The sequence below is a fragment of the Podarcis filfolensis genome (assembly GCF_964270895.1).
Source record: "Podarcis filfolensis genome assembly, chromosome: 8".
NCBI classification, from domain to species: Eukaryota; Metazoa; Chordata; class Lepidosauria; order Squamata; family Lacertidae; genus Podarcis; species Podarcis filfolensis.
In genome coordinates, this window is record NC_139611.1 from 54,378,537 (window position 1) to 54,405,899 (window position 27,363).

The following is a 27,363-nucleotide window of genomic DNA, read 5'->3' on the forward strand; positions in this document are numbered from 1 at the left end:
TTTAGAGTGGAGACTATGCAGTCACCTTTCAGCAAACTAGGTAAGTTTCACAGTTGTTCCAAACTCTGGTAGATTAGCTTGCTACATGATTACCTTGCTACATGGAAATATCCCAATCATATATCATAATTACCACAAGATACTGGATCCACTAACCAAAACTTCAGGACTTATTTGGCATTTAGAGGATCCTATATTTATATCTCAAACATTGCAGGTTGCTTGTCAGGCACTGCAAGCAGCAACTTAGCATTGCAATGGAGGGTTTTGCCATTTGGAGAAAGCTGAAGATATTAAACATTCTATATTCTTCCTCTTGTATATATTAAACATTCTTTATTCTTCCTGCTGCATATAAAAGTAGTATCTCACACACACAAAGCACAGTTCAATGGAAACATGTACATTTTTAGACAGATGGGTCATACAGTTAAACTTTAGAAATGTTGTTCTGTAATTCTGTATAGCAACCCATCAGTTCAGGCAGTACACAATGGTGTGATTTCTGCTGGCTTCAGGTAAAGTAAAAAAAAACAACCCTAATATTGGTCTTGCAATTTGCATCACTGTCTTGATTGCTAGCCTTGGGCAAGAACACATACATGAAATATTTGATCCTATTTTAATTTATAGCAGAAGATGAATCACCAATGGTCCCAGCAAATGGTTTTCTTCTGTCAATAGAGTTGGTAGAGTTCTGAAATTGCTTCATGTTTCAACTTCCAATGATCTGTCAGGCACAGCACTCTGCCCAGTTCTCAATGGAGGTCTATAGGAAGTCCTACAGGAACATATTTATACCTGAAGTTGCCCATTCTTCATCAGGCCACAATTATATTTTCTTATTCACAATGTCTTTTAGCAGCCAATTCCCACCAGGCTTCACCACCACCTTTTACCAAGCCCAGTCATGGTCCAGAGATATAACTTGAACAGCTCACTTCAGACAAGGTCCCATCTTCTTTATGAGATGGGCTGAAACAGAAATTTAAGCAGTCTTCTGCCAAAGGAGTATTGCCCATGCGACAAGCCTCCAAAATCACAAGAAGAGTAGAGATCATGATCTTCATCCAAGGTCAATGGTAAATTTCCAGGAAATATAAACTGGCAGCCAAATTTTTTCTCAGAAGGGCCCCATAATCTGCCTAGGCAGTAAAGCCAGAAAAGCACAGGGTCCACAATAAGGTAAAAGTGGTTTCCTTTAAGATGAGGTGGAAACAAAAATCCATAAATTTAAAAAGGAACAAATGTGTGGGCTGGACATGGGAGAGAGCTGTTCTAAGGAGCAAGATTTTGCTTGTGCATTAATGTTGGCATGGTGCACTCAAGGCAGCTAGAATCCAGTTAGCAGCAGAGCTGGCTTGTGGGAAATTGGCTCAGTTCAGAGAGTAGCTCATTGGGGCAGCATGCAGCAGACAGTCATTGCCACTTGTAGATCTTCACCATCTTTTCTGTCAAGGTAGCCAAGAAGCTGTTGCGGTTCACCTCATAAGGGCAGACATCTAACACAGGAAGGTCAGCAGGGAGTTTCTGCAGCAGGGAGCCACTCCCTGCATCCCAGAGCTGCAGGATAAACAAATAGAGTCACAGCTTATCAGGAATCCTGTTGCATAAAAATACAACTCTAGCTGTTACTAGTTGGGATGTAGCAAGGAGACCAGTTACAAAAGTATTAAACTGTTACTTTCCCGTACATTGGCAAGCAGCACCAGACATTTTGGGTATCCAGAGTGAGCAAGTGATTAGTGGTGTAATGCTGAGGACATCCCTCTTTGGCGCTCCCTGTGTACAAGGAGGAGTGGTTGCAGCCCTGGCACAGAAAACACGCATGTCCATACCCAGAGTCAAGCCTCAAGGAAAGTGAGAAGAGGGAGGACAAGAGAGCCTCATGTCCATATAATGGAAATGGCACTGTGACTGCCATGAGGAAATGCTCCAAAGAGGCAGATACAGGCTATACCAGTGTCTCAAAACAGAATTTTCACTAGAACAAGGGCTCAAGTCTTTTCTCAATGACCAACCTGGCATTAAGCTCTTTGAAGCTGCATAGCCTTAAAAACATAGGAAAACAATTACTCAAGTACCCTAACCACCATCAAAGCTTCCAGCATTTTAGACTATTAACACAGAGCCGGACACAACGTCCTACTCCTACAACAAAGAACAAAAAATGGTACCATGGCAGAGTTTGATGCTTCATCGCCAGCACACACAAGAATACTGCCATCATCTTCAGGACTCTGGAAGATGGCATTTTTGGTCAGGAGTTTGCACGATGGACCCGCAGTAAGAGTTTGAACTGGACGACATGAACAGATCACATCCTCAGTCCCATCAGTCAGCTGAGTAGAGGTCAGCTCCATCACCACACACCGTAAACAGTTATTGTTTCTATCTGTGGGATGAAAGTGAAGAGCTTTCCAGGGGACAGGTAGGTATCAAGGTATCATAGGAAGGTATCAAGACAAAACACTCTGGTGCAGCCCAGAGGCCATTGCCTGACCGCTTCACTCACCGCTCATGGCAACTACCCCATTTCCTTAGGATACTACTCACTCACAATCCCTTCCTTGCATGTCATCCTACGGAAGCAGGAGTGCTCATACTGCACAGCAGGTCCCTCTTGGGAGCTGCAAAGTTCTAGGGAGGGATAGACTCCTGAAGTAGTTGGCACTTACCCTTCACCAGGGTGGAAATAATGCCCCCGGTAAAAGATTCATATTGTATTTGGGGATGGGAGACTGCACCCTCTGTGCCCCATCATCTTGAAAAGATTTGGGAAGACTGGGGTACAGAATAACTGGTGCAGCATTTTAGATGCAGGCCAGAGGTATCCTCTTCTCTTTTAATGTGTGTGCAAGAGAGACACCAACAACAAACATGGTAAGTGGTTTCTGTCCACACAGTTGTAACTGTGTCCACATTTAGGGTGAAAGGAATCCCAACACTGCATAAAAATAGCCCTGCCCTGATGTCTACACATCACAACTTACTGGGTCTGAATGTTGCAAGGCAGTGCCGTGTGCTGGCCTCTGTCTGAAGGTCAATGCAACCTCCAGGCTCCAGGAGGAGATGGTGAGGCCGGTAAGAGCCACTGGCCTTCTGTTCCCAAAAGCAGGCTCCCTCCAGTGTCCCAGATACCAGTCCACCATAGGGCAGTGAGGCAGAGGCCATTCGGGGAAGATATGATAAGGACACCACAGGGCACCTGTGAGGGACAGAGGAAAGAGCAATAACCAACAATGTCAAAGCATTCCACTTTCCCTACTCATTTGCTGTTGTGAGTCTGAACGAGCATGAGTAAGGAAGGATTTCAAAGAGAACTGGAGAATCACTCTCACTTCTACATACCATTAGCCAAAAGAACTGGTGCTATGACTGAAATCCTATTAATATTTACCTCTGAGAAAGCACTACTGAACACTGCACAATTGACTTCTGAGTAAGAAACAAATTGAGCTCCACATCACCATGACTGTTCACAACACCAGAAAAGAACAAGGTAGAAGTCAATCACTGCATGCAACGTTGCAAGTATGATAATCTCTCCAGGGCTTACCTCACCCAATGTTCATTCCTATTCCTCATCCACAGAACTGATTGAAAAATACACATTCTGAGAAGTCTTAGTGCAATGCATTAAGGACTGGAAATGGGTCCCAGACAAGTTTATCAGGCTAAACCTCTGCCATTAGGCCACTCTCCCAAGCTCAAAGGTCTTCATTCTGGGTTACAGTGGGGAGGTAACCAGCAATCAGAGTAAAAGTTAGTGTTCTGCAAATTCTGTGCCAGGAAAGATATACATGGTGTGCAAATTTTAAAGTTCTACAGGCGCTGATCATCCTTCATCTGCTTCCAAGTCCTCTACAGTCTTAATTCATATGCTCAAAGGACAACCTAACTGTATAAAGCAGGAAAGCAATACCTGGACTTCTGTGGAGCAAGCTCCTGGACATGAGAGCTTGTGTCCCGCAGGTCATACACCAAGACAGAGCCGTTGACCAAGCCAGCATAGACATAGTTGGTGTCATCCAGGCACCAGCTGCAGCTCCAGACAGGTCGACCAGTATTGTATGTCTGCACAACGGTGTTTGTAGTCAAGCTGAGGGAAAGTTAGCAGAGCTTTACATATCAAAGCGGTCTCCCATTGAGGACCTTGGCACTTCTGCACATGGCCCACGCTATCCAGCAAATACCCAGTTGTGGGCAGAACAGCACAGTTCAGACAAAGCTGCTCTGCAGGAGCCAGGCAATATTTCCAGAATAAGATCCTTACACAATCTCCTGGACCACAGAGAAAGGAAGCAGGCATCATAACCATCACTACTCACCTGGTAAGCTTGAGGGTATGGTCTAAAGCAGCAGATAAGAGCAAGCCATCTGCACGGTTGCTGAAAGCCAAGCCCCGGATCTGCTTGCTGTGGATGGGGACATATTGGCTGCTCTTTGAGTTGACAGCACTCATCATCTTAATTCCACAGCCTGAGACACAAAGCAAACTGATCAGCAGAAAGCCCACCCTGCTAGAGTCCAAATGCTGCAATGTCTGTCCTCTTGATTGACCAAGGCAGTGGAAAAAACCATTTCCATCATAAAACTTAGGGACTTGCTTCAACAGGCAACTCACCAGGAATGAGGGTGCTTTGTGGAGATGGCTGTGACACTACAAGGCAGCTCAGTGGGTCGCAGTATGCCATAACCCGGCAGTTGCCCACCTGAGACACTAGGGTGGCCCTCTCAAAGTGGTACTTGTGCTGGCCCTGGCTGGAGGAGAGGCAGCCTGGAAAGCATGAGCGAGAGTTGCTGGGCTGCTGAGAGGAAAGGGTGTTGTGGCGAGCCATCAGGGCCTTTAATTCCTATAGAATGGAAAGCAGGAAAAATGAGGCAAAGAAAGCATGTGCAGAGCTGAGAGCACTGGATGTTTCCACGGGCAGAACAGTAGTAAAAGTCAGGAGCAACTTGTTCTGGGTTGTTGTTTCTTTACTGCTTTCGTATACAACTTGGCTATTTTTTGCTTGTAGAGCCCTTCTAATGCCCAACCATCTCATCCCCCAGCTAAAATATAGCTGGGATATCCTACCCTTCAACTTGCCACTTTTCATTCTGCAAGGTGGTTCCTTAGCTGAGCTTGCCTTAGTTTTTTCACTATTTGCTGCAAGATCCAATTTCTATTCCTTCCTGTGTCTGTTTCCTCTCCATGTATTGATGTGATGAGTGTCTGGAGGATGCAGGCTGGGACAAAGAAGAGCGCTGTCTCAGAACTTTTCTGAGAGGTTGGCTCTGGGGGTATGTTAGGGGATGTCTTGTGTGGGTCCCCATTCAGATTTTTTTGTGCTCTGGAATACTGCTCTGGAAGTTTTCTGAGTTATACAAATTCACTGAGGGTATATAAAATTTACCAGATTAGAGTTTTGATTTGGAATGTTTTTGTGACTCCTTTCCCCAAATCACAAGCTTTGACATACAAACTCAAATCAAGGAATGAAACTGGGCCAGGGTGACGATCTGGGCCCCAGATTTTGGGTGCCCAATGGCACCCACGACATAACGTTACACCATGACATCATGTTACATCAGCGGAACGTTTCTACCAGAAATCACGTTTGGAAGCCTGGCAGGACCTCGGACGTCGCCTCAGAGGTTGCATTGGAGCCCCACAATGTGGGTGCCATGCCACCCAGGCCCCCTAGAGTTGGCGTCAGTGAACTGGGGTGTCCTATTATCCTGTCCATCATTAGCAGAGAGTGAGAGAAAAGGCCATGAAGATAGCGCATTTCATTTTCTTGTACATGGGAAGGGGATTTAGAAGGTTCTGCATGAACAGGATACAGCTAAACCTACCTGAACTTGCTGCCGAAGTTTACTGCATTCATCTGTCAAGACCTGCAGCTGGAGGCGGCTCTGTGCGGATTCCAGCTCTGCCTTCCTTCGTAGCATTTGCTCCTTCTCTAAAGAGCTGCAGGAGGAAAGTACAACAGATGCAATTAAGGAAGCTCATGAGCCAACCCATCTCTCTCCCACTGATGAGTAGAATTAGTTTTCTATTCCATTTTCCTGCCTGCCCAAAAACTTTTAGAGACATAATAACAGTCTCTTGAATTTAGAAAGAGACATTTAAATAGTAATACTTCAATTTCAGAATAACCATGAGAGATTCAATAGAAAATGCATTCATTTTATCTTAAATATATATACTAGTAAAAAAAGAAAAAGTTACAGAAGCAGGCATATATCTTCACAGGGACATCCAAACACTGTACCTATCATACCTACCTAATACAAGTCTAACAAAGCAAGCCCTTGAACTAAAGCCTGGTGTTAGGACACAAGTATCTTCTCCAATCACACAGATGCTCATCGGACTCAGCTGAGGCATAGTGATAGTTTGCCAAGACAGGTGTTTATGCCAGATACTGCTACCCTCAAACTTATAGGAGGAAAGTTGTGAGTATATACCTTTTCATGTGTTCCTGTTCACTGGTGTCAAGCGCTTTCAGGGTACGAGCATAAAGGACTACTATATCCGAGCGCTTGGCTTTCTTATTACACTAAAAAATGAAAAAATGTGAACATAAGCCAATTTATTGGTTATGAAGGACATTTACTGTGCTGCTATTAATTTCTCATGACTGCTACACAAACCAAGTGGTGATACTGCTTTTCAAATAGATCTCTTTGCAAAAGCAGGGGTGAATGTACAGTGTTGGCTTGCTGAGAGACTCCCCTTATCTCAAGTAGTTCTCCAGAACAATCAGTGGGACTCCCCCAAACATGCAAAAGTGACCTGCTCAACATCATGCCCAAGCATCTCTTCTCAAAGTTTCCTTGTGCCAACAGGTAGTCTTGTTGACCTGACTGATCCCAGGCAAAATCCTGAACTTAGCCAACAAAGCAAAGACAACAACTTAAAAAGGTAAACAGCACCTTACTAACCCCCCTCAAAAATCCCATTGTCTCAGGTGGAAGTTCTACCACTGCTCTGTCACCAAATATGACGTACAGCAGCTGCTGCCAACTTGGTGTCCTCCAGAAGTTTTGGATTACATAACTTCATTCAGACTTAACCAGCACATCTGTGCTAGCTGGCACTGATAGGGGATTTGCAGTCCAAAACATATGGAGGGCACCAAGTTGGCAAATGCTGATAAAAATACTCTCCTCACAGGAAGAGTTTGACCAAAGGGAAGGACAACTTGTTGCAACTCCTAGAGCCCAGATTTGAGGAGTCCTGCTGTGCTCAACGCTGGCTAACGTGCTGTGCCACTAAAGTGTTTGAGTGCCAAAACAAGGAAGAAGGCATCCAAAAAATGGAACACAGCTCAGGGGAGTGCAAAGAAAAACACAAGAAGGTCTACAGAAGGCAAGCCAAAAGAGGAAGAGCTTACAGGAAGATGGCATGGAAAGTAATGCAGAAAGGGAGAATTGGAAAAAGGAAAATAACGTGGAGAGAACTGTTGCCCACAAATTTTACCAAGGACAGGAAAAGAATAAATGGGTTTCAGAGAGGAAGATTTAGGTTACGCATCAGACAGAAGAAACAAAATACCCTTCCAAGCTTTTACCTGTGGGCATTTGCCCACTTGTCCCTTCAGCCACCTCTCAATGCAGCTATAGCCAAAGAGATGCCCACACCGCAGTGCAGAAAGACGGTGCTCCCCAGCATTTGTCCACTCTTCAAAGCAGATGGCACAGGTATCACCACTCTCCTCTTCCTCACCCAGAGGAGCCAGAGGAGCAGCTAGGTGAGTTCTCTTTAATGGAGTTGTCTGAAACAAGAGAACATGGAAAAGGTAAAGCAAATGCAATCTTGGTTTATCTTAATTGGCTGAACATCACCCACAGCACACGCCCAATCATTTGTACCTTCTTCTGGAGGGCAGTGGCACCTCTAGCATCAGGATGCTCTGGCCCAACAGAATCCTCTCCACGAGGCTCCATTTGGGTTGCATCAGAAACTGCAGGGGAGAAACAAAGGAATAATTGATATAGGAAGAGATGGGGACAGGTTGTAATTAGTGCCACATAAACAAAAACTCAGTAACAAATTGTTAGCATTTAAAAGGGAAGTTCAAAGTGAACACAAAGCCACTGCTGTCTAAGAAAAAAAGAGAAAAGAGCAGCTTTTTCACCAAGATAATCCTTCAAACTATGTTAACAGGAGGTAATTTTTAAAAAAATAACTTGGCAGATAATAGTAAAATAACTCAGCCAGCAAGACACCCTCTGCAAATTCCAGTGGTGGCTTCCCAGCACAAACCCCTTCCACCTATGTTCACAACTGGCTTGCTCCAACCTTCCTTTCTTCCCTCATTTCCCAAGATGGCCCACCTTTGGTCCTGTAATTTTACTATCCTCATCTGCTCTTTTTTTAAAAACCTCCAACCTTCTCTTGCTGTTCAGAAAAGGGAGTACCATGCACAAATAAAATGTATATGGTACCTGAATCTCCCCTATAAACCCCTTCTCAAAATTCCTCTGTGAAACCCTTTTTGTGTATGTGTGAAATAAATTAAATAATAATAAGCATGCTTATTTGCATAACAGAACCTCAGTTTGACATTTAGCAAGGTTTGTACAAAGATCAGAAAACAGCTTTCAATTATTCAAAGACAGCAGGATACACTGGCAAAGTCTGGCCTTGGTTCAAGTCTCTGCGGTCATGAAATAAACGATACGGTCCGGCCCAAGTCATCCTCTCCCAACCTAGCCTACCTCTCAGAGTTGTTATGAAAAGACAAATATCATACACTCTGAAGTAAGCTGCCCTAAGCAGAAGGTAATAAATACAGTCATCTGTCGGGTTGCAAACGTGATCCGTGCGGGAGGCACATTTGCGACCTGCAGCGCCGCATCTGCGCACGTGCGTGACGTGATTCGGCGCTTCTGCGCATGATGTCATTTTGTGCTTCTGTGCATGCGCGAGTACCAAAACCCGGAAGTAAACCATTCTGGTACTTCCGGGTTTGGCGCGGTCCGCAACCCAAAAACGCACAACCCGCAGCGTTCACAATCCGAGGTATGACTGTAAACAAATAGATGGTTGTGTCAAAGGTAGGCAATGCATCATGAACCATTTCTGAAATTTTAGGCCCCTTTAAAGAACCAATACAAACCTCCCAAGTTGGCTGGCCCAGGTGCCTCCTCAAGGGCACCCACTGTCTCCTCTTCCTCCTCAGTGGAGCTGCTGCTGCTGTTACTCTCAGAATCACTTAGAACCACAGTTTCATCTGAGCTGTTCCCACTGTGACCTGCTAGGATGTGTGATGCTGCCGTCGCTTGTGTCCTGTTGATCTGGAAATAACTGTCTAATGGTGCTGTGGACCTGAACATTCAAAGCATTAATTTTCATTAGAAAATGTAAGATGGAAAGAAGAACATGACCCACCCATTTCCAACCCACAAAGTTCAATAATTTACACATCTGTCTCTCCCCCTCTGCCTCAGAAGCCAGAACTTTTCATTAGATTCTAAACCAACTTTTCATAATGTGCTATCTTCCATCAACATGAACATTGCAAGTTGAGCTAGCAACTCTGTAGCCAAGTGTAGCTCAACAAATTCCTACAACAAATGCTCATCCTTCCACCCAATTCTGTGAAATGCATCTTCTCTCCCTCAACTATCTCCCATCCCAGCAGGTCCTTGTACAAAATGGGTATTTGGGTTTGCTTCCCCATCCCTTTCTTTTTGGTGCTAAGTCTTTAGATGGTAAATTCTGAGGGCAGGGGCTGGAGTTTTTTTTTTTAACTGAAAGCTACTCTGAGAGCTGGGTAGAGAACACATGAAACAAGCAAACTGCATGCAAAGCACAAGCTCCACCACCAAGCCTATCACATGAGTTTATCTAGAAGCCAGCTTACAAATATCAGCTGCCTCCAGGATCTGCTTCTGACATGATCCCAATAGGAACCTCCTTGGAAGATCAACCCTCCCACTGACAGATGCTCACCTCACACACACCCAAGATCCACCCCTCGCATACACTCTGTCAGGGACCAACTTTGCAGGATCTGACCCCCACTGGAACAGGCCCCCATCTGCAGTATCCATTCCTCACAGGCAGCAGCTTCCCTTCACAAACACTCAATATCCCCTTCTCTGGGTCTGAGAAGCCCCCTTCCCCCACTGCAACATTGACCCCCAATAGGAGCCAACAGTGCGTACCAAGGATTCAACCCCACCTGGTACCTCCTTTCTAAACCTTTCAGAAGTCTACTTATTTTATATAGCTGCCCCATAGCAGGAGGACTCAAGGAAGCCAGTGTGGCTAGAGTGTTGAACTAAGACCTGGGAGATGAAGGTTCAAATCCCCACTCAGTCATGAAGCTCCCTGGGTGACCTTGGGCCAGTCACAGCCTCTTAACCTACCTCACAGGGTCACTGTAGGAGAGGGGTGAACCATGTACTCCTTGGAGAAAAGGATGGGATATAAATGCAATAAGCAAGCTCTTCTACTGACCTACTACTTAAGAAAGCTGTTGAAGCCAGCCAGATGAAGATATTAGTTACCAACCTGGCATCCACGTGGTTGCAGTTGGACCCACGCCAGTAGGAAAATGCACCTGGCTATCACAATTTCTATCACAACAAAGCACATGCTCTACCATGGGCATAGCCGGGGGGGTGCAGGGGGCAGCTGTCCCCCACTACATCAAGTAAATAAATAGAAATACTTAACTGACCATTTGCATTGCAGATAACTCCGTTCTGCCCCCCCAACAAAAAGACACCCCCCCTCAAAAAAATCCTGCCTATGCCTATGTGCTCTGCCACTGCACTATGACAGTGGTGTAGCCCATTCCCCTTCAGTAACACAGAGAGAAAAATGTGAGGGGTCTCTTATTTACAAATACCAGCTGCCTTCAGCATGTGCTCCAACAGACACCACCTTCACATATCCTAGCAGAACCCATCTGCTGCTCCAAGAACCAACCCTGCAGGCTCCACGCCGCCACCCCCATTCTGACATGTGTTCCCCCAGGATCTCTCCTCCCCCACTGTGACAGATACTCCTTCACGCACACACCTATTATCCATCCCCTGGCTCTGAGAAGCTCCTTATATGACCATCACACACTCACACACTTTTGACAGGTGACTTCCCTCGCTTAGCAACCCTCCTTGCTCTGACAGGTACCCCCTCCACTCACTCACATACCCACACCCATGACCCACAGGTAGCTCCACCACCCCACCCCGCAAGATTCACAAAATCCACAACCCCTGCGAAAGGCCCCCATTCCCTTCACCCACCCCAGAATCCACTCCCTGGCTCCCGAGGACCCGCCTCCTCCTCCTCCGTTCTGACAGCCACCTGCGCCCGAGAAGCCTAACAGCCTTCCTTCCCCAGGGTAGGGAACGCGAAAGGCCTCTTGTTTACAAACCGCAGCTGCCTCCAGCACTTTCCCTCGCTGCCTCGCTCCGACCTCCGCGGGGCCCACCACGCCCAGCCCCGTTTCCGAGGGGCTCCCCTCCCCCAGCCCTTCGTACTCTCTCAGGCCCCACGGTCACTCTGAGAAGCTCCCCACAGGATCCGAGCCCTTCCCCCGCCCTTCCTCACCTGGCTCGGGAGGCCCGTTGGGAGGAGGAGGAGGAGGAGGCGGCGGCTGAGGCGGCGCGCGGTGCCTGCTGCTGCTGCTGCCGAGGCGGGTTCCTCCTGGCTCGAGGCGGCGGCGGCCTCCGCGGCTCGCGCTCCCCAACGAAGGCGCCCCATGAAGAGCGAGAAGCCGCCGGCCGAGGCGCCCCGGACGTCGAGGCGTCCCCGTCTGCCGCGGCCGGTTCCTGAAAGCGGCTGGCGGCGGCGGCGGCGGCGGCGGCTGGCGACTCGGGCTCCTCGGCCGCCGGCGCGAAGTCCACGTCCATCGCTTCCTGGTGGGACATGTCCTCCCCTCAGAGGGGAGGGAAGGGACCCAAGCGTCCGGGCCTGACTCTCCCTCAACTGCAGTCGCTCGAGCGCCCCGCCGCTGCTGCTGCTCCGCCTCCAGCTCCCGCGGCCCCTATTGGTCGCTCGTTCAGCCGCGAAAGGCCGAGCGCGAAAGCAGGCTTTGGCTCCTATTGGGACAGAGCGGAGCGTACGTCGCATTTCCATTGGGCTATACGTCTGTCAATTTTGGAGAGGGAGGGAAACGCTTCTGAAGGGCACCGCCCTCTGCGAGCGGAAGGGAAAAGTTGAAGTCGTAATTGGCAAGGTGCATGCGCAGAAAGGGTTCAAAGACGGACAACTGCAATAGCCATAGGCGGGGCGGGACTTCCGGTTTTTGACCCGAAGCGTCAAGTGACAGCTCTTCACAGCATACAATGGGGAAAACGCAGAATTTTACCATAGTTCACCGCAGTGCATTGTAGTGTACAAGCAAAGATAAATGTCGGCCCTTCTTCTGGCTCAGATATTAATGCCACAAACCCACACTAGAAGTAACATGAGAAAAGGGAGCGGAAGGGTATTATTATCTGTTCAGAACCAAGCTGAACCTGTCAAGTTCCCGATCAATTATAGCCTGTACCAGCAAGGCTACGGTCTCCCCCCCGCCGCCCCAATTACTTGGTCCAGCGAGACTTGAAACCGGTCCTTGAGATTTTAAAGCAAAAACAGGGTCCAGCTGAAGCATGTGAGCAACCCAACGATGGAAAACCTGCAAAATATTGGGTCAATATTACCATATGGAGAAGGGAGGGGTCTTCCCAGATGGGCGTGTGCTATAACATCTTTATACCATTTTGTACCTTTGTTTATTTCTGTTTGCTATTCTGTTTACCTTGCTAAGTTTGAAGCTGACAGGACATGACTTTAGTGATAAACAGCTAACCAATTATCTTGCATGCTTCTTGAATCATGACTTTCCCTCTGGAAGAAGATTCCTTTGTCTGCAGAACTCCATTTTTTCCTACAGAAGATGATAATCAAACTTTGCTGGTAGCATAGATTAGTGTGCTGATCTTTAGATTAAGTGTTAAGATTTCAGGGTACTTACTCATGCATTCCAGGACATGTTTAAGGGAAGGAATAGTAACAGAATCACTACAGTTCATAATGGGGGGTTTTATATCAAGTTATGCCCACTGCACTGATGCCATAAATAAACCAAAGAAAAAGTTCAGATTGGCACCCATCATTGCAGCATCTCCATCAGAGCACTGGGCTCTATCCACTCCAGTGCTACTGCATCTATTTTATTTTTATTGTTGTCGCTGATGCCAAAAATAGGTTGGGAGGGGGGGAGTGGCAGAAAAATTTGCACGGGAGGCCAGCTCAAGGTCAACCACCCCCAACTCATTTTAGTCTTTTCTCATAGGACAGTATTTTGATTGCCCTCTTACATGCTTTTTCTGGCTCCATATCATCCTTCTTTAAATTGTGGTCAGAAGAACACACAATAATTCCTACTATGGGTTCAGTATAATTTTATTGAATTACAGAACACCTCACAATACTTCTAGTTAAGTTTGAAGAATGAAGCATTGGGTCTGGAATTCTTATTGTGTTAATTAATAGATCTAAAAACATGCATTGATTTCCACTGGGGTGGGGCAACCATTTCCGCCAGAAGAAATATTTGAGCTGGCTTGTAAGAAGCAACAGTGCATTGAAGCTTACTAAGGCTATGCTCACATATAACACTAAGCCACAATTTGTATAATGTGCAAATAGTATAATGCAAAGTCATATACACAAGAAGCCCTGAGTGAACCACCAGCTGTCCTTTTCCCATAGTTTGTTTTGTTTTCCAGCAGCTCTTGTCTCATGCCTTTGTAAGGATTAATTTTCCAGGTCTGTGACCATATAATAAAACTTACTGCTGCTGAATCTGATGAGCATCTGGGATAGGGTGGTTAAAAAAATCATGGCTAAGGAAGGATTCTGGGTTCACCTGTAACACTAAGCCATAGTGAGGACAAACCAAGGTTTATAAGATAATAGCAGACCATGGATCGAGACTGTGGTTTGCTAGCAGTAAACAAACCACAGTTAAACAGCATTGCGTGTGAACCAGGCCCAAGTTAACAAGTTATGACAGTGCGCCAATTTGACCAAGGGCTGTAGGCGCATGCCCATTGGCCATGTGCACAGGCACTCCAGGTTGAAAAAGAAAATGTGCTTGGCTTTGTGCTGATGCTCAGGGTGGCCCTGCAAGATTGTGCTGAGAACAAGTTCTTGTATTCCAGGTCCCTCTTCATGTGGTCAGGCTCTCACTCCTTCAAAAGGTCACGAACAATGAGTTGGTTCACAATCGCTGCAAAAACAAAGGCAAGCTGGTTTTCAGAATGGAGTTAATAAAAGTGTAATATTTTAATCGTTAACACTTCACCTTTGGGTGGCTGCTCAAATGGAGATTGCATTTTTGTGGATGAGTTACTTATCAATTACTTTTGCAGAACTGCAAGTTAAAGCAACACTGTAAAGTCGTGAGGGGTGAAACTTGATAGAGACAAGTTCCATGAGGATTGGTTACCCTTTTATTTCCTTTATTAATTCTTACCCAGGGGGAAACTACCACCACCATGGTTGCTTATTGTTGTGTTGTTTTGTTTTTGTTTTTTTTTTAATAAATTTTTTATTGGTTTTTCAACACATATTAAAGACAATACAACACAATACATAAACAAACAAACATATAAACACGTATAATTTCTTAACCTTTCTTTCCTAAAACCTTCTTTCAGCGACTTCCCCATACCTCCCCTTCCTGCATCCCTGTTTTAAATCATTCCAGCAACCCCTAATTTCAAGATTGTTGTGTTGTTTTGGAGGGGCCTGGTGTCTTAATTCTAGGTGTATTGCCTCTAGTATTTTTTTTTGTTAACACAGTTAGTTTTCAGATGTATAATGCATTTGTCTTAGACCATTGCAGGGCACACAGGTAGGTCCTGTTGTTTTGCCTGCTTGTTTGCTTTTTTACTGAGTGGGGACATGTTGCTTGCTTTTCGTTTCCCTTTTCTGTATGCTATTGTTGTCTGCTGCTTGTTTGATAGTATAGACAACTCTCATCTTTCATGGGGGTTACATTTCGGGGATAGCAAAAATTGTGTATAGTCAAAACACACTGCATTCAATGGCAAGTGGGATTGCCAAAGTCTTTTTTCCTTAAGTCCCCCCCCCCCCCCGTTTGTTTGCCACGTGCTTAAAGCTGAGTACGGGCAAGTTAAATGTGCATAAGTTACGAGTTACCTTTTTTAAAAGAAAATAAAAGAATGGAACATTCCAAATAGTGAGGCCAAACAAGGGGAGGGCAGGGAGTGGCTACCTATGCCACTTTTGCTTGTGGAAGGAGAGGGTATGATGGTTTGGATCCCTTTAGCCACCATGCCCACAGCTCTGGTCCCCAAGGCATGTCACCGATACCTTCAGCAGTTGGCCGCTGGGAAGGGTCGAAATCCCGGCATTTGTTGATGACGTCCCGCAGACGTGGGGGGCAGTCGTCTCCCAGAGGTTCTTGCTCCTGATTGCAAACCTTATCACGGATCTCCTTTGCAGTGCAACCTGAGTTAATAATCACAGGAGACTCAGCTACACAGCTACAATTATAATGTTATAAGTGCGCTATAAAATTGTGACACCAGATGGGGCTGTAGAGCTGCAATCCAAAGTCAATGGCAAATTCCATTGGGAGCTCTATACAGAGAGTGTGCGTTTTTCTCCCATAGCATTTTTTATATCTGTGTAGATCCAGCCAGGGATAGGAATCTGGGCCTGGGTGGCTCCATGTGGACACACAGAGAGATATACAACCCTACTCCTTGCTCTTAGGCCCCAATGAACACTGATTGCAAAGGCAGGGAGCAAAACTGTTAAGAAAAGCTGCTGTGGGAGGGCATTCAAGTTTCAAAGGAGAAGTGACAGGGTAAGTACATAAGCAGTTCTCTGCCAGCCCCTATTCTGCTCCAATCCTTTCCACACACCCACTGGGATCTAGATGTGTATCTTCCCTTGTCTGAGATTTCATAAGAAGACAAGCAGCTGGGGAAGAGAGTTGCAGTGGAAAAGCAGGTCAGGAAATGATACAGAACCACACAGAGACCTGTGCTCTAGTGGTGACTCTTGGAATGCATGGCTGGAAGCAGCAGTGTCCTCCCAGCAGCAACAGCACTGTGTTAATCTGCATGAGGATGGGGCGAAGCAAGGCGACTCCAGGTTGGCGCCAGTGGCTTCCCAGCTCTCTTGGTGCCATCCCAACAAGCACAGTGACACTGCCTGCCTCCTGTCTCCTCCACCAACATAAAAGGGGCATTCTGACTAATGTACATGCAAAGGTTTGGAGTCCTACTTCCTCAAGGTAGTAGCAGGATGGACACATGGCTCAGTAAGGGATGTGGGAGAAATTCAGTTTGCTTAGGATTTTAGGGCTGGAGCCAACTGAGTTCTACTCAAAGTAGACCTATTGACATTAATAAACCTGTTAGTCACGTCCATTAATCTCAAAGAGTCTATGCGGACTAAAACTGACATAACCATCCTTTGAAATTAACACCTCTCTGAATTTTTTGATGCAGTTCTACAACCAAATAATGCGTACAAAAAATCACGGAATTGTAGAGTTGGAAGGTACCTCAAGGGTCATCTAGTCCAAGCCCTAGCAATGCAGGAATCTCAGCTAAAGCATCCATGACAAATGACCATCTAACCTCTGCTTTAAAACCTCCAAGGAAGGAGAGGAAAGTGGAGGAAATGTGTGAGGAAAGTGTATAAAATTCATTTATTAGTGAAAATGTATTGGGGGAGAAATGCTTGCAAAAATGTGCATACTGGGCAAAAATGCATACAAAATGTGTATACTGTGAACTGAAATGCTGATGGATTTTCATGAGGACTTTTAAAAGAAAGAAAAAAGCACAGTGATGCAGAAATGTGAACTGAACTTTGGGGGTGGGGAGGTGGAAATAGATAGTGAGAGAAGAAGGAACTGACATATTCATCTATCCCTAGGCTCAGCTCACCACAGAGGATTTTACTGAATTTGAATCATAACAGTTCCTTTGGAACCAAGTCCAAAGCTGACTTAAAATCAATGGAAGTAAGAGAAAAACCTACTGCCAGGAAATGAGGTATGTATCTCTCTCTGCAATGTGGGCTAATACACTGCAACAAATAATACACTGACCTGCTCTGAGATGAATCTGTTTCTCCCCTGGGAGATGGTTGTCTTCAACCCAAGTCAGAAAAGTTTGGATTAAAAACCCAGCACATCTCTATAACTGAAAGGAGGCTGCTAAAATTAATCCTGCTAAGTCTATCTACTTTTTCTTTGAGCTTTTTAAACAGGGATTATTATAGCTTTAATCCAAATATAATCCAAGAACTGAAAGTACGGTAATAGGTGCTCAGCACTTTAGGATAGATTTTAACTGACCAGGTAGGATAGAGGAGGAGCCTGGAGCTTTACCAGATTGAAGCTGAGCAGTTACATCTATTTCACCAGGAATTACACTTTGCCAGTCTGTAATATTTGCATGTAAAGGGAAGTGCAAGGAATCTCGGACGGCTTCTGAAAAACAGCCCCCCTCCCCTAGCAGCTTCGGATTGTAGTCTCAGTTGCCCTCCTAAGTCTGCAGAGCCTGCCTGCTGATCCTTTCCCAAAAGAACGAGCCCAACCCTGCCCCCACCCATGCCTCACCTTCAAATGGGATCTTGCAAGTTGCGATCTCCCACAGGACAATCCCAAAGCTGAAACGAAGCAAACACGTCTGTGGTGTGAATGCAATGATATGCTTGACCTGTACCCCCAAGGCTATGGCCGGCAGATGGCAGGTGGGCTCTCTGCCTGCTTTCAGCCATGCCTAGGGACTGCGATGTCACAGAACCCCCACAGCTGGAAGGTAGCAAAGTTCACCAGGTCAGCCACTCTTCATGGAAGCAGGGCTGGCCCAGGACACTGCTGCGAAAGGGGTGGCCAGTGGAAAAGAGTCTGCTGCCCCTCCCAGCTGTCCAGAGCCGTCTGCCCTGAGGCCACTGCCTCACCTCGCCTCCTGAGCAGGCCGGTCCTGCATGGAGGCCTATCCATTTCCAGGTGGACAGGAAGATCCTTCCACCTGCCTTGCCTGACCCTCCGGCCCTACGAGTCCTCATAAGAGGGCCGGTCCTGAAGGAAGAACTGTGAGGGGAGAGACTTCGTCAGGCAAGGCCTCCTTCCACCTGCCTTGCTCCACCCTCTAGTCTCTGCCTTTCAATTTGTATTGCATTATTTTATGTACTGTGGCTTACCGTTGTTTTATTGATTATAGTTATTTATTGTAACCGTTCTGTGGATTTCTGTTTAACTTTTACCGGTATATGTTGATATTATTTTATACTATTCTAATGATTGTTGAATATTACTTTTTGATGTAGGTTGCGTATTTTAAAGTTTTGTTTTATTATCACATTTTTGTATTGCATTACATCAGGCTTCCTCAACCTCGGCCCTCTAGATGTTTTGAGGCTACAATTCCCAGCATCCCTGACCACTGGTCCTGCTAGCTAGGGATCATGGGAGTTGTAGGCCAAAAACATCAGGAGGGCTGAGGTTGAGGAAGCCTGCATTAGATAGTTATAAGATGTACATTTTTTGTTCCTTCATTCTGTAAACCGCCTTGAGTATTTTAATATAGAAAGATGGTATACAAATGAAAAATGATGATGATGATAGGCACAACCAAGGGACATGGTGAAGGCCTTTTTCCAGAGGAAACAGTGGACAAAATGTCAACCCCGCTGGCTGTTCTGGAATTTGGTTGAAAGCAGCATCTGTCAGACTGGTTGGTAGCTCCCCAGCTTGACTTTCCCATCTCCCCAGTGATGGTTCTGTGAAACAGCACACACATCACATGGCATCGCTGTGCATGGCACATCCCCTCCCCTCCACAAGAGGCAGCCAGAGTAGGAGGCAGGCCAGCTGCAGGGTGGTGGTTGCTGTTTTGCTGGGGGCGGAGAGCAGGCAAGAAGCCATTAGAGGTAGCCCCGCTTCCAGTGCTGGATTACCCAACAGGCAAACTAAGCACATACTTAGGGGGTGCCAAAAATATGAGTTGGGTTTTTTAAAAGGAATTTCACATTTGAGAAGAAGCATCATAAGGAAAATCAGAACTTTGATATATTTCCTTACACTCCACTCCATACACTTCCCCCATTCTTCTTCCCTCTTTTAATTACTTGTCCCCTCCTCAATGAAATAATATTTTGGGCTCTCTAGGATTCTGTCCCACCTCCACCCTCTTGCCAGCTGCTCAGAGAGGGCAGGTGAACTGGCAGCGATAGCAAGGGGAAGGGAAGCAGGGCCAGGAGGTGGCAGTGGTGCCCCTACAGGAACTCAGACCTTGGCAGGTGCCCAACAACACCAGCCCTTGATGCCAGCCCTGTGCAGAAGTAATTAGAAACTTTATGATGCCATGACATGCATCTCATTTAATTAACACATGCAGGAGACATGGGCTGGTTCTGCCCACCCAGCCCATGAGTTGTCCAGGGGTTGCCTTACTATGGGATTTTGTAAAGCAGCTTCTTTGGCTAAAGAATGGAATGAAGATGCCCCTGATAAATAAAAATGGGGTGTGGCAGTACTTTGCGATAAAATACCTGTATATTTCGCTGGCCAGGTTGTATTGATGCTCCACTGACCGCAGGCCCTCGGGGCAGATGTAGGCTGAAGCACTGACCTCTTTTTTGGGTTTCTCCTTGGGCTTCCGTCTGATGGAAGAGACGGTCTGACTCAGTTCAAACCCAGAGAGCTGAGAAGAGCAGAGAGAATGTCGTGCGATCAAGAAAATGGGGTTAAGGCTAAACGTTGAAGAGAGCATCCTGACAGGACGAGCTGTTTTGTGGGTGGAAGAGTGTGCCTCAGAAGGGGGTGGCTGGATAGCTGCTTACCAGGGAGGCTGGTACCCACAGCAGTAGTGGGTTGGAATAGATGACCTTTGGGGGACCCTCCAAATCTATGACTCTAGCTCTGTAGGGTCAGGAATGCAACACACACACACACAGCTAGAGATACAGACATTTGAAGGTGGGTATGGAATATATTGGGCAGACCTGTCCAATAATCAGCCCCTCCCTGCAGGTCTCCAGTTTCCAGACTTCCTTGGAGGGTGAAAATGATCCTTAAGCCACTGAAAGTGTGCAAGGCAGATATGCCTTTCTAAGCCTTCTTTGAAGCCACGACACCTTTACACAGCTCTCACCTTTACACAGTAGTTTTTGTCAACCAGGAACCTGGTGCTGTTGATGCAGTAATGCACCTGAGGCTTGTCTCCCGTCTGATGCAACCTGCAGTCAAAAAGAGCCAAGAGGGGAGGAAAAGCCAACACTGTGTGTCCCTGACCTCCAGGCAGCAGAGTCACTGCCACTTATTGGAGGGAGAGTGGGAGGGTGCTGTGCAAACACAATGGCAGAGCCCTTTCCCCCTTCTAGCCAGGCTCAGTGTACCTGTACAGGCCGATGGCAGCATCCTTTGCCATTTCCAAGCGAATGTCCCAGGGTAAGTTAGGCTCCTTTTTCAGCACTTGCCTCAGGGTACCCTTTTCACAATATTCCGTGATGATGGAGTATTCAGGAGGGAAGCCTATGGCAAAGAAGACAACTGATGAATCGCTGCTCCATTTCAGTTGGTGGCTGTCCTTGTCTTTTGTGCTCTGCTACCAAACAGTTTTCAGCTCCTTGACACATTCATGAAAACAGAGTGGAGAGCACATATTCCTGGTCAGGAGAGGCTAAGTGGAAGACCTGGTGCTATTTGAAATAAAACTTAGCTCCTGTGAAGTTGAGGGTGAGGCACAGCACTGTACCAAAAGCATATATGTATTCTTTCTTCTGTTTCATTTATTTATAAAATATATTTTAGAGACTGCTATTTCGTGAAAAATACAAAGCAGTTTACAACAAAAAAAATACATAAAACCCTACAGTAAAAACCACATAAAGAAAGTTAAAGACAGACATGCATTAACCACAGTGGAAGGATGAATTCTTATCCCCCCCCCAACACACATATACACACACAAGAGCAAAGGTCTTACCACTCTCATCTATGCAAATCCCATACAGACGGACAATGTGGGGAGACTCAAACTTCTTCATAGTTTTGATTTCGGTCTCAAAGATGCTCCTCACATCCCTGGAGGAAGCAACAGAAAGATCAGTCTCTGTGATGGAGCCGAAAGTCTCTCCGTCAGTTCCCTCTGTGAGGGTGGTTAGGTTAGCTTTGCAATACAGAGGTGGCCACTTGTACCCATCACTCAAGAAGAGGATCAAAGAGAGGCACTCACTGTGGTTTGTTCTCATTCAAAGGGTTCTTGAAGACTTTGATGGCCACAGAGCAATAATTGTACTTTCCACTGCACAGGGTGTAGCTCTCACCCTCCGCCAGGGTGGTCACATTGGTGATCTGGCTTTTGGGTATTTCAGTGATTTCCATGGAAGCAGCAGCATCCTGGCCTGGAGAGAAAGGAAGGGGGTTAGAAAGAAGCCCATGGAAACAAATCAGAATAGGGAGGGAGGCCCGCAGTCACTTGGAGATCCCCACATGGTGAGCTGGCAATATTCAAGTTTCAGTACAGTATTTCAGAAGAAAAGAAACTGCACCGACAGCTGGTACTTCCAGGAGGGCTGGGGAGGAAAGACTTGCCGTCATTGTTTCCCCCAACATTCGCCTTTTGCTGCTGTCAGCCTCCTCTGGAGGAGAGATGTTTGAGCCAGCTGTGTGTCATCTACCCCTCCCTTTTCAACTGTATTTAAGCCAGGCTCCTTGGAGTGCAGCAAGACCAGTACCAGAACCTTCATTGTGTACCTCCACCCCCACTGAGATCCAATTCTGAGGGGCCTTCTGGTGGTTCCCTCATTGCAAGAAGTGAGGGCACAGGGAAACAGGCAGAGGGCCTTCTCAGTAGTCGCACCCACCCTGTGGAATGCCCTCCCATCTATAAAGGATCATGCAGTGGGCCTTCGAATGCTTGTTCATTTCTAATGTTGGTTAACGAGCCAGAATAATAAGCTTTGAAGCTGAAGTGGTGTAGCAATAAAGGACAGTTGTGGCTTTGAGAAGCTTGCCTGATCTGGTTGCACGCTTTGCTCTGAAATTGGCTCGGACATGTGTCTGGGCCTCCTGCTCTCTAATTAAGGCAAGTACATTTGGCCCCCATAACTGAGAGATTAGCTTGGGAATGATTTTAAGACACTCACTTCAAAAGCTGCTTCTTGGGAGCTTGGAAGGTGTCGGGGAAAACAAGGTATGTGAGTTATCTCTATATCTTGCCAGGTACTTCTGGTTCCAAAAGGCTTCAATGGAAAAGCTCAGAAACAGCAGCACTAGAAGGGGCTCAAACCCAGAATCTTTTGCAGTGAGCCGTAGATCTTCTGCCACTTTCCAGCCTTTTTAGTGATTAAAAAAAAATGGTTACATGGCGCCTGAGTGTGTTAACAAGGTGCAGTGTTGGTGAGAATCCAGCTACCTGCCATCTTAATTTGTGCCCGGAGTCATTTGAGTACCTAGCAAGGCCCCAACAAGGAAACACTCCTACAGAGCACAGCAATGAAATGATAATGAGCCAAATGTATTTCCTTGTTCTTGGGGTACAGGGTGGCCACAGAGCACAGCATAAGGTTGTGGTTATCCCAGGGGGGGGAAGCTACTGTATACACTGAAACACCCAGAAGCCAGTGGGGCACCTAGGCGACTTTTGATGCCTGAATTAGTCCACATTAACACCATGCATTTTAGTTGCAGCTCCCCCCAAAGAATCCCAGGAGCTGTGGTTTGTTAAGGGTGCTGAGAGATGTTTGTTCCCCTCACAAAACTACAGACTACAATTTCCCAAGTTCAGTGGGAAGAAGGATTGATTGTTAAACCACTCTGAACTGTAACTGTGAGGGAACTGGGGGGAGGGGGCTCCCAAGAACTCTCTGCATCTTTAACAAACAACACTTCCCATAATTCTTAGGGGAGAAGCAGGTCCTGAGTCTAAAAAGGTTGAAGACTAGTGACTTAAATCATGCCGCCACTCAAATATCCCTCCCTAAGGACAAGCCCCTGGCTGGTGGCTGCCACCATCGCTGTCCGCCCCCCCGCCCCGCCAATGCTGGTCTGTTTGTTCCCTTTCCCACTCCACTGTTCTCAAAGGCAGAGGATCGGGAGCACCTTTGTTCATCTCCTTCAAAGATACACAGTCCTCCACAAGATCCTGTTTGCCTTCCTGGTTCACAAGAGGCTTCTTAAATTTCAAGAGGTCTCGACGGTCATCTAATAGCTTCTCGATCTCTAGTTGCCTCATTAGGTCATGACCGGCATCGCTGATGTCTATGTTCATTCTTTCAAAGTCCTTCAGCATTCTGCTAGCCTTCAAGAACCGCTGCAACTGGGGCATGTCACCATACTCGCAAAGCTTTGTCTGGGCCTTTTCCAGGACGTTCAGCGTCTGTTTCAGCATCAATACCAGGTCATCGGAGAAGCTGGTGCAGACCTGGTGCAAGCGCTCAACCTGCCGCTGGAGGGTCTTAATGCGCTCAACAAGGCGCTCTCTGTGCTTATTGCAATCCGTCATTTTCTCACATTGGTTAAAGATGGTGACCGAAACTTTCAGAATGGCCTGGATGGTATCCATAACTGCGGGAAAGGAAGGACATGGTGAGCAAAGCAGAACACAGGTGCTTCCCTCGGGATTTGCTGGGCAACACAAGACAGCTCATGATCCCCACCATCCAGTGGAGACTTGCTTGTTGAAAGTGTCTGCATTATATAAAGTGCAATGATACCACTTTAAACAGACTTGGCTTCCCCCAAAGAATTCTGGGTACTGTAGTTTGTTAAGGGTGCGTCACTCCCGGAAGTGAACTCCATTGTCTCTTAAGATAGATGGATGCCAACAAGATAGCACTTTAAATGTACAGAGTGAATGTGGCCTTAAACCAGCTTGAGACCTGGGGCCAGCCCAAGGTATTTTGCTGGCCGAAGTGGCAACCACACCTCTCTCTATTCCTGGACCTAAAAGTACAACCCTGATAAATTAAATTACATGGCTCGACAACTTGCTGCCCATTCATGACACCCAAGTTCTGCTGCCTGAAGCAGCCAACTTACCCTGCCTGATGGTAGGGCCAGCCACATGATGGATTCCAAACAGCAACTATGAAAATGGTTGCTGCCCAAGCCTTGTCAGAAAATCCCTTGCATCTTCACAAAACAGCAAGTTACCAGAATTCTTTAGTGGGAAGTTGAACTGGTTTCAAATTTAAAGGTAAATAATAATAATAATAATAATAATAATAATAATAATAAAAAATTGTATTTATATCCCGCCATCCCCAGCCGAAGCCGGGCTCAGGGCGGCTAACAACAATAATACAACATTCTAAAATCATTTCATTATAAAATTAATTCAAATCAAATTGATGGCAACCATTGGGCTAGAGTTCTGTGAAGATTGCCAAAGGAGGGGTGTGCCTTGCGGAGCTTTCTCTGCTCCTGCCCTATTTCCACTTTACTTCGTTGTTAGATAATTGTACTCAACACATGCTCTGTACATGTTATCTGAAAGGCATTTACTCATACAAACCTGCCCGGGCCCTGAGATCTTCAGGGAGGGCTATTCTCTCAGTCCTGCCACCCTCACAGGGATGCTTAGTGGGGACATGGGATAGGGCCTTATCAGTGGCTACTCCCAGACTCCAGAAAAGCTGGACTGGCTCCCTCCTTGCTGTCCATCCACCGGCAGGGGAAGATTTTTTTTGTTCCAATTCCTTTGGGAATTGACTGATTTTAGATAGAGGGCTGGTGCCTTGCTGTTTCTTTGGTGATATTTTAAACAGATTTTATATGTGTATATAGTTTTAACTCTATCAATATTTAATTGTTTTCAAATGATTGATATTACTATGTTTTTATCTGTAAGCAACCTTGACTCCCATCAGGGGAAAAGGCAGGGTATAAATAAATATATCATCATCATCCAAATAATATTTTTTAAAGGGGTGGAACATGCTCTGGGGAATTCTCTTCTGCATTTTGAAGCTGAGCACTGTTCTAGGGTACCTATGTACATTACCATAACAATTAATAAAAAGAGGACAAAAAATGTACACATGGTGGTTTATGGAAATAGATGCAACCACACTGGCATCTTCACCGCAATTTGATCCAGACCTACCCTTTCCAGGAAGAAATCCGGTACGGTGTTTTTTGTTTTGTTTTTTAAAGTTAAACGTAAGCTTGGTGCCAAGGCCTCGTTTGCAAAATATTTCAGTCAGCGGCATGGAAAAGTGGCACAGAGCTGCACTGAGCATCGCTATTACCCTCCTAAGTTGGCCCTCACATGCCTGGAAGCTCACAACAGACTACAGTGGTACCTCGGGTTACATACGCTTCAGGTTACAGACGCTTCAGGTTACAGACTCCGCTAACACAGAAATAGTACCTCAGGTTAAGAACAGTTTCAGGTTAAGAATGGACCTCCAGAACGAATTAAGTTCTTAACCCGAGGTACCACTGTATCCCTCTTTGATTTCCACCTGATGGAATCTCATGGGGATTAACTGCAGTCCCCAATATGTGCCCCTGCATTTGTACAAAGCAGAGATCCAGCATGCCCAGAGGGGATGGGGAGGACTCCACCCCACAGCTGTTAGATCATGGGTGGCCCATCTCCTTTCACCACCTGACGCAAAATGGGAATGTGTCACCCCCTCCCCCTCCCCATTTATACCACAAGCTGGAACATTCCCTCCCTCTCTTGCCAAAGTCAGTGAGAGAGAGAAGCGAGTTCTGCAAGGACGCTGCCTCTTACGAGGCAGATGCTTCAGCTAGCCTCATCCGTGGACTGGCTTTACTTTTAATTCCCTTTTGCAGCCTGAGGCCAGATGCCATCCATGGTCAGAGTGAAATTCAGCTGCGGCCAGAGCATTGGGGAGAAGCGAAAAGCAGAAAGCAGTTAAAGATTGGCACACACTCAGCTGTTCTCCGCTTTAATTGCACACAGACACACACTCAGCCATGAAGCTCACTAGTTGACTTTGGGCCTATCACTGCCTCCCAGCCTAAGCTACCTCGCAGGGTTATTGTAAAGATAAAATAGGGAGAAGGAGAACCATGTGCACCACACTGGAGGAAAAGGTGGTATATAAATGCAAGGGACAAATAAAATAAAACAAATGCACTTTTTATGAATTCAGAAAGACCAGCACCTGGTCCACTAATCTCTCCTTCCCATCCCCTATTTTGTTTTATTTTAAGCAATTTTTATTAAAGATTTTCTTGGCTTACAAAGGTACGTGCATTGTCTCTATTTTCAGTTCGTAGAGTCTTTTCTACTGATCAGTTACACACAGTGTGAGACATTCATGTTATATACAGCATAAGGTTGGGGAAGAAGAGGGGCGGGGGGAGAGGGCTGGTGGTAAAACTTTCTCTCTTTTACTTGGTGTATTGTGTGAGGTCTCCCAATCCTCTAAATATAGCCCCGAGTGCCCATTTCAGCCCTTGCAGGGGAGCAGGATTTCTTGCCCTCCTCCGCCCAGCTCCTGCTTACCTGTTTATCGGTGGTCTCCGGATCCCCCCTTTCTTCTTGCCCTGCGATCAAGAGTTAGCTCCAACTGCTGAACTCTCAACTTCCCGTTTCCCAGAAGTTGGCCTCACTTCCTGTCGAAGGAGGATCGAGCACTTTAGGAAGGCGGGTGGGACACCTTCCCGTTGGTTGAGCTGCTGTTTTACTTTCAGTTCTCAAAAGGGGAAGGCCACGTGCTTTGGACACAGAAATTCAACTGACTTTATTTTATTGGCGAGAGGTGTATACAGTGGTACCTCGGGTTAAGTACTTAATTCATTCTGGAGGTCTGTTCTTAACCTGAAACTGTTCTTAACCTGAAGCACCACTTTAGCTAATGGGGCCTCCCGCTGCTGCCGTGCTGCCGGAGCACGATTTCTGTTCTCATCCTGAAGCAAAGTTCTTAACCTGAAGCACTATTTCTGGGTTAGCGGAGTCTGTAACCTGAAGTGTATGTGACCTGAAGCCTATGTAACCTGAGGTACCACTGTGCAGTACTCGTGCTTTTTCAGGAAATCCATCACAAAGTGGCTACAATGTTTTCAAATGCAAACTTGTTTCCTAAAATCTTTCGAAGCAAAAATGTGTCCTTTCCAGACAGCTTGTTTATTAAGCTTCTGCCCTGGTGTGATATTCAGGTGTGATATTTGCAGAAGGTGGTTTGTTATGCAAGAGCTCCAAAGCAACTTTAATTGTGCAACCGGGATTTTCCAGGCTGTGGTTAATGCCCACCTAAAAATAGCAAAAGCCTGGAAGTGCCTGTAAGCTAGCACTACAAGTAGAAACAATAACCTTAAAACTACTAGCAGAAAGCAATACTGCCTTAGCCATACATCATCATCATCATCATCATCATCATCATCATCA

General features: G+C 46.2%; 2 protein-coding genes across 4 annotated transcripts; both read right to left on the reverse strand.

Annotated features, from left to right (window-relative positions):
* Positions 1-316: 316 nt before the first annotated feature.
* Positions 317-12,517, reverse strand: RFWD3 (ring finger and WD repeat domain 3). 3 transcript variants are annotated; one of them, XM_083625202.1, is made up of 12 exons: positions 11,561-12,517; positions 9,114-9,322; positions 7,864-7,955; positions 7,563-7,766; positions 6,457-6,548; positions 5,842-5,956; positions 4,628-4,856; positions 4,332-4,482; positions 3,926-4,102; positions 2,994-3,208; positions 2,103-2,395; positions 317-2,034 (listed from the first exon to the last, which is right to left on the reverse strand). In XM_083625202.1, the coding sequence occupies exons 1-11, from the start codon at positions 11,878-11,880 to the stop codon at positions 2,121-2,123; spliced, it is 2,079 nt and encodes a 692-aa protein (XP_083481328.1). In that variant the 5' UTR covers positions 11,881-12,517; the 3' UTR covers positions 317-2,034; positions 2,103-2,120. The 3 variants fall into 3 exon arrangements, with proteins under 3 accessions (XP_083481328.1, XP_083481326.1, XP_083481327.1); XM_083625200.1 differs by having other exon boundaries at positions 317-1,563; positions 2,178-2,395; positions 11,561-12,513; XM_083625201.1 differs by having other exon boundaries at positions 1,730-2,021; positions 2,091-2,395.
* Positions 12,518-13,384: 867 nt separating this feature from the next.
* MLKL (mixed lineage kinase domain like pseudokinase) lies at positions 13,385-26,860 on the reverse strand. The gene is made up of 10 exons (XM_083625286.1): positions 26,482-26,860; positions 23,100-23,564; positions 21,232-21,400; positions 20,983-21,080; positions 20,393-20,528; positions 20,149-20,233; positions 19,547-19,698; positions 17,610-17,659; positions 15,341-15,478; positions 13,385-14,231 (listed from the first exon to the last, which is right to left on the reverse strand). Exons 2-10 carry the CDS (start codon positions 23,560-23,562, stop codon positions 14,188-14,190), a joined length of 1,335 nt encoding a protein of 444 aa, XP_083481412.1. The 5' UTR covers positions 23,563-23,564; positions 26,482-26,860; the 3' UTR covers positions 13,385-14,187.
* Between the last annotated feature and the right edge of the window lie 503 nt (positions 26,861-27,363).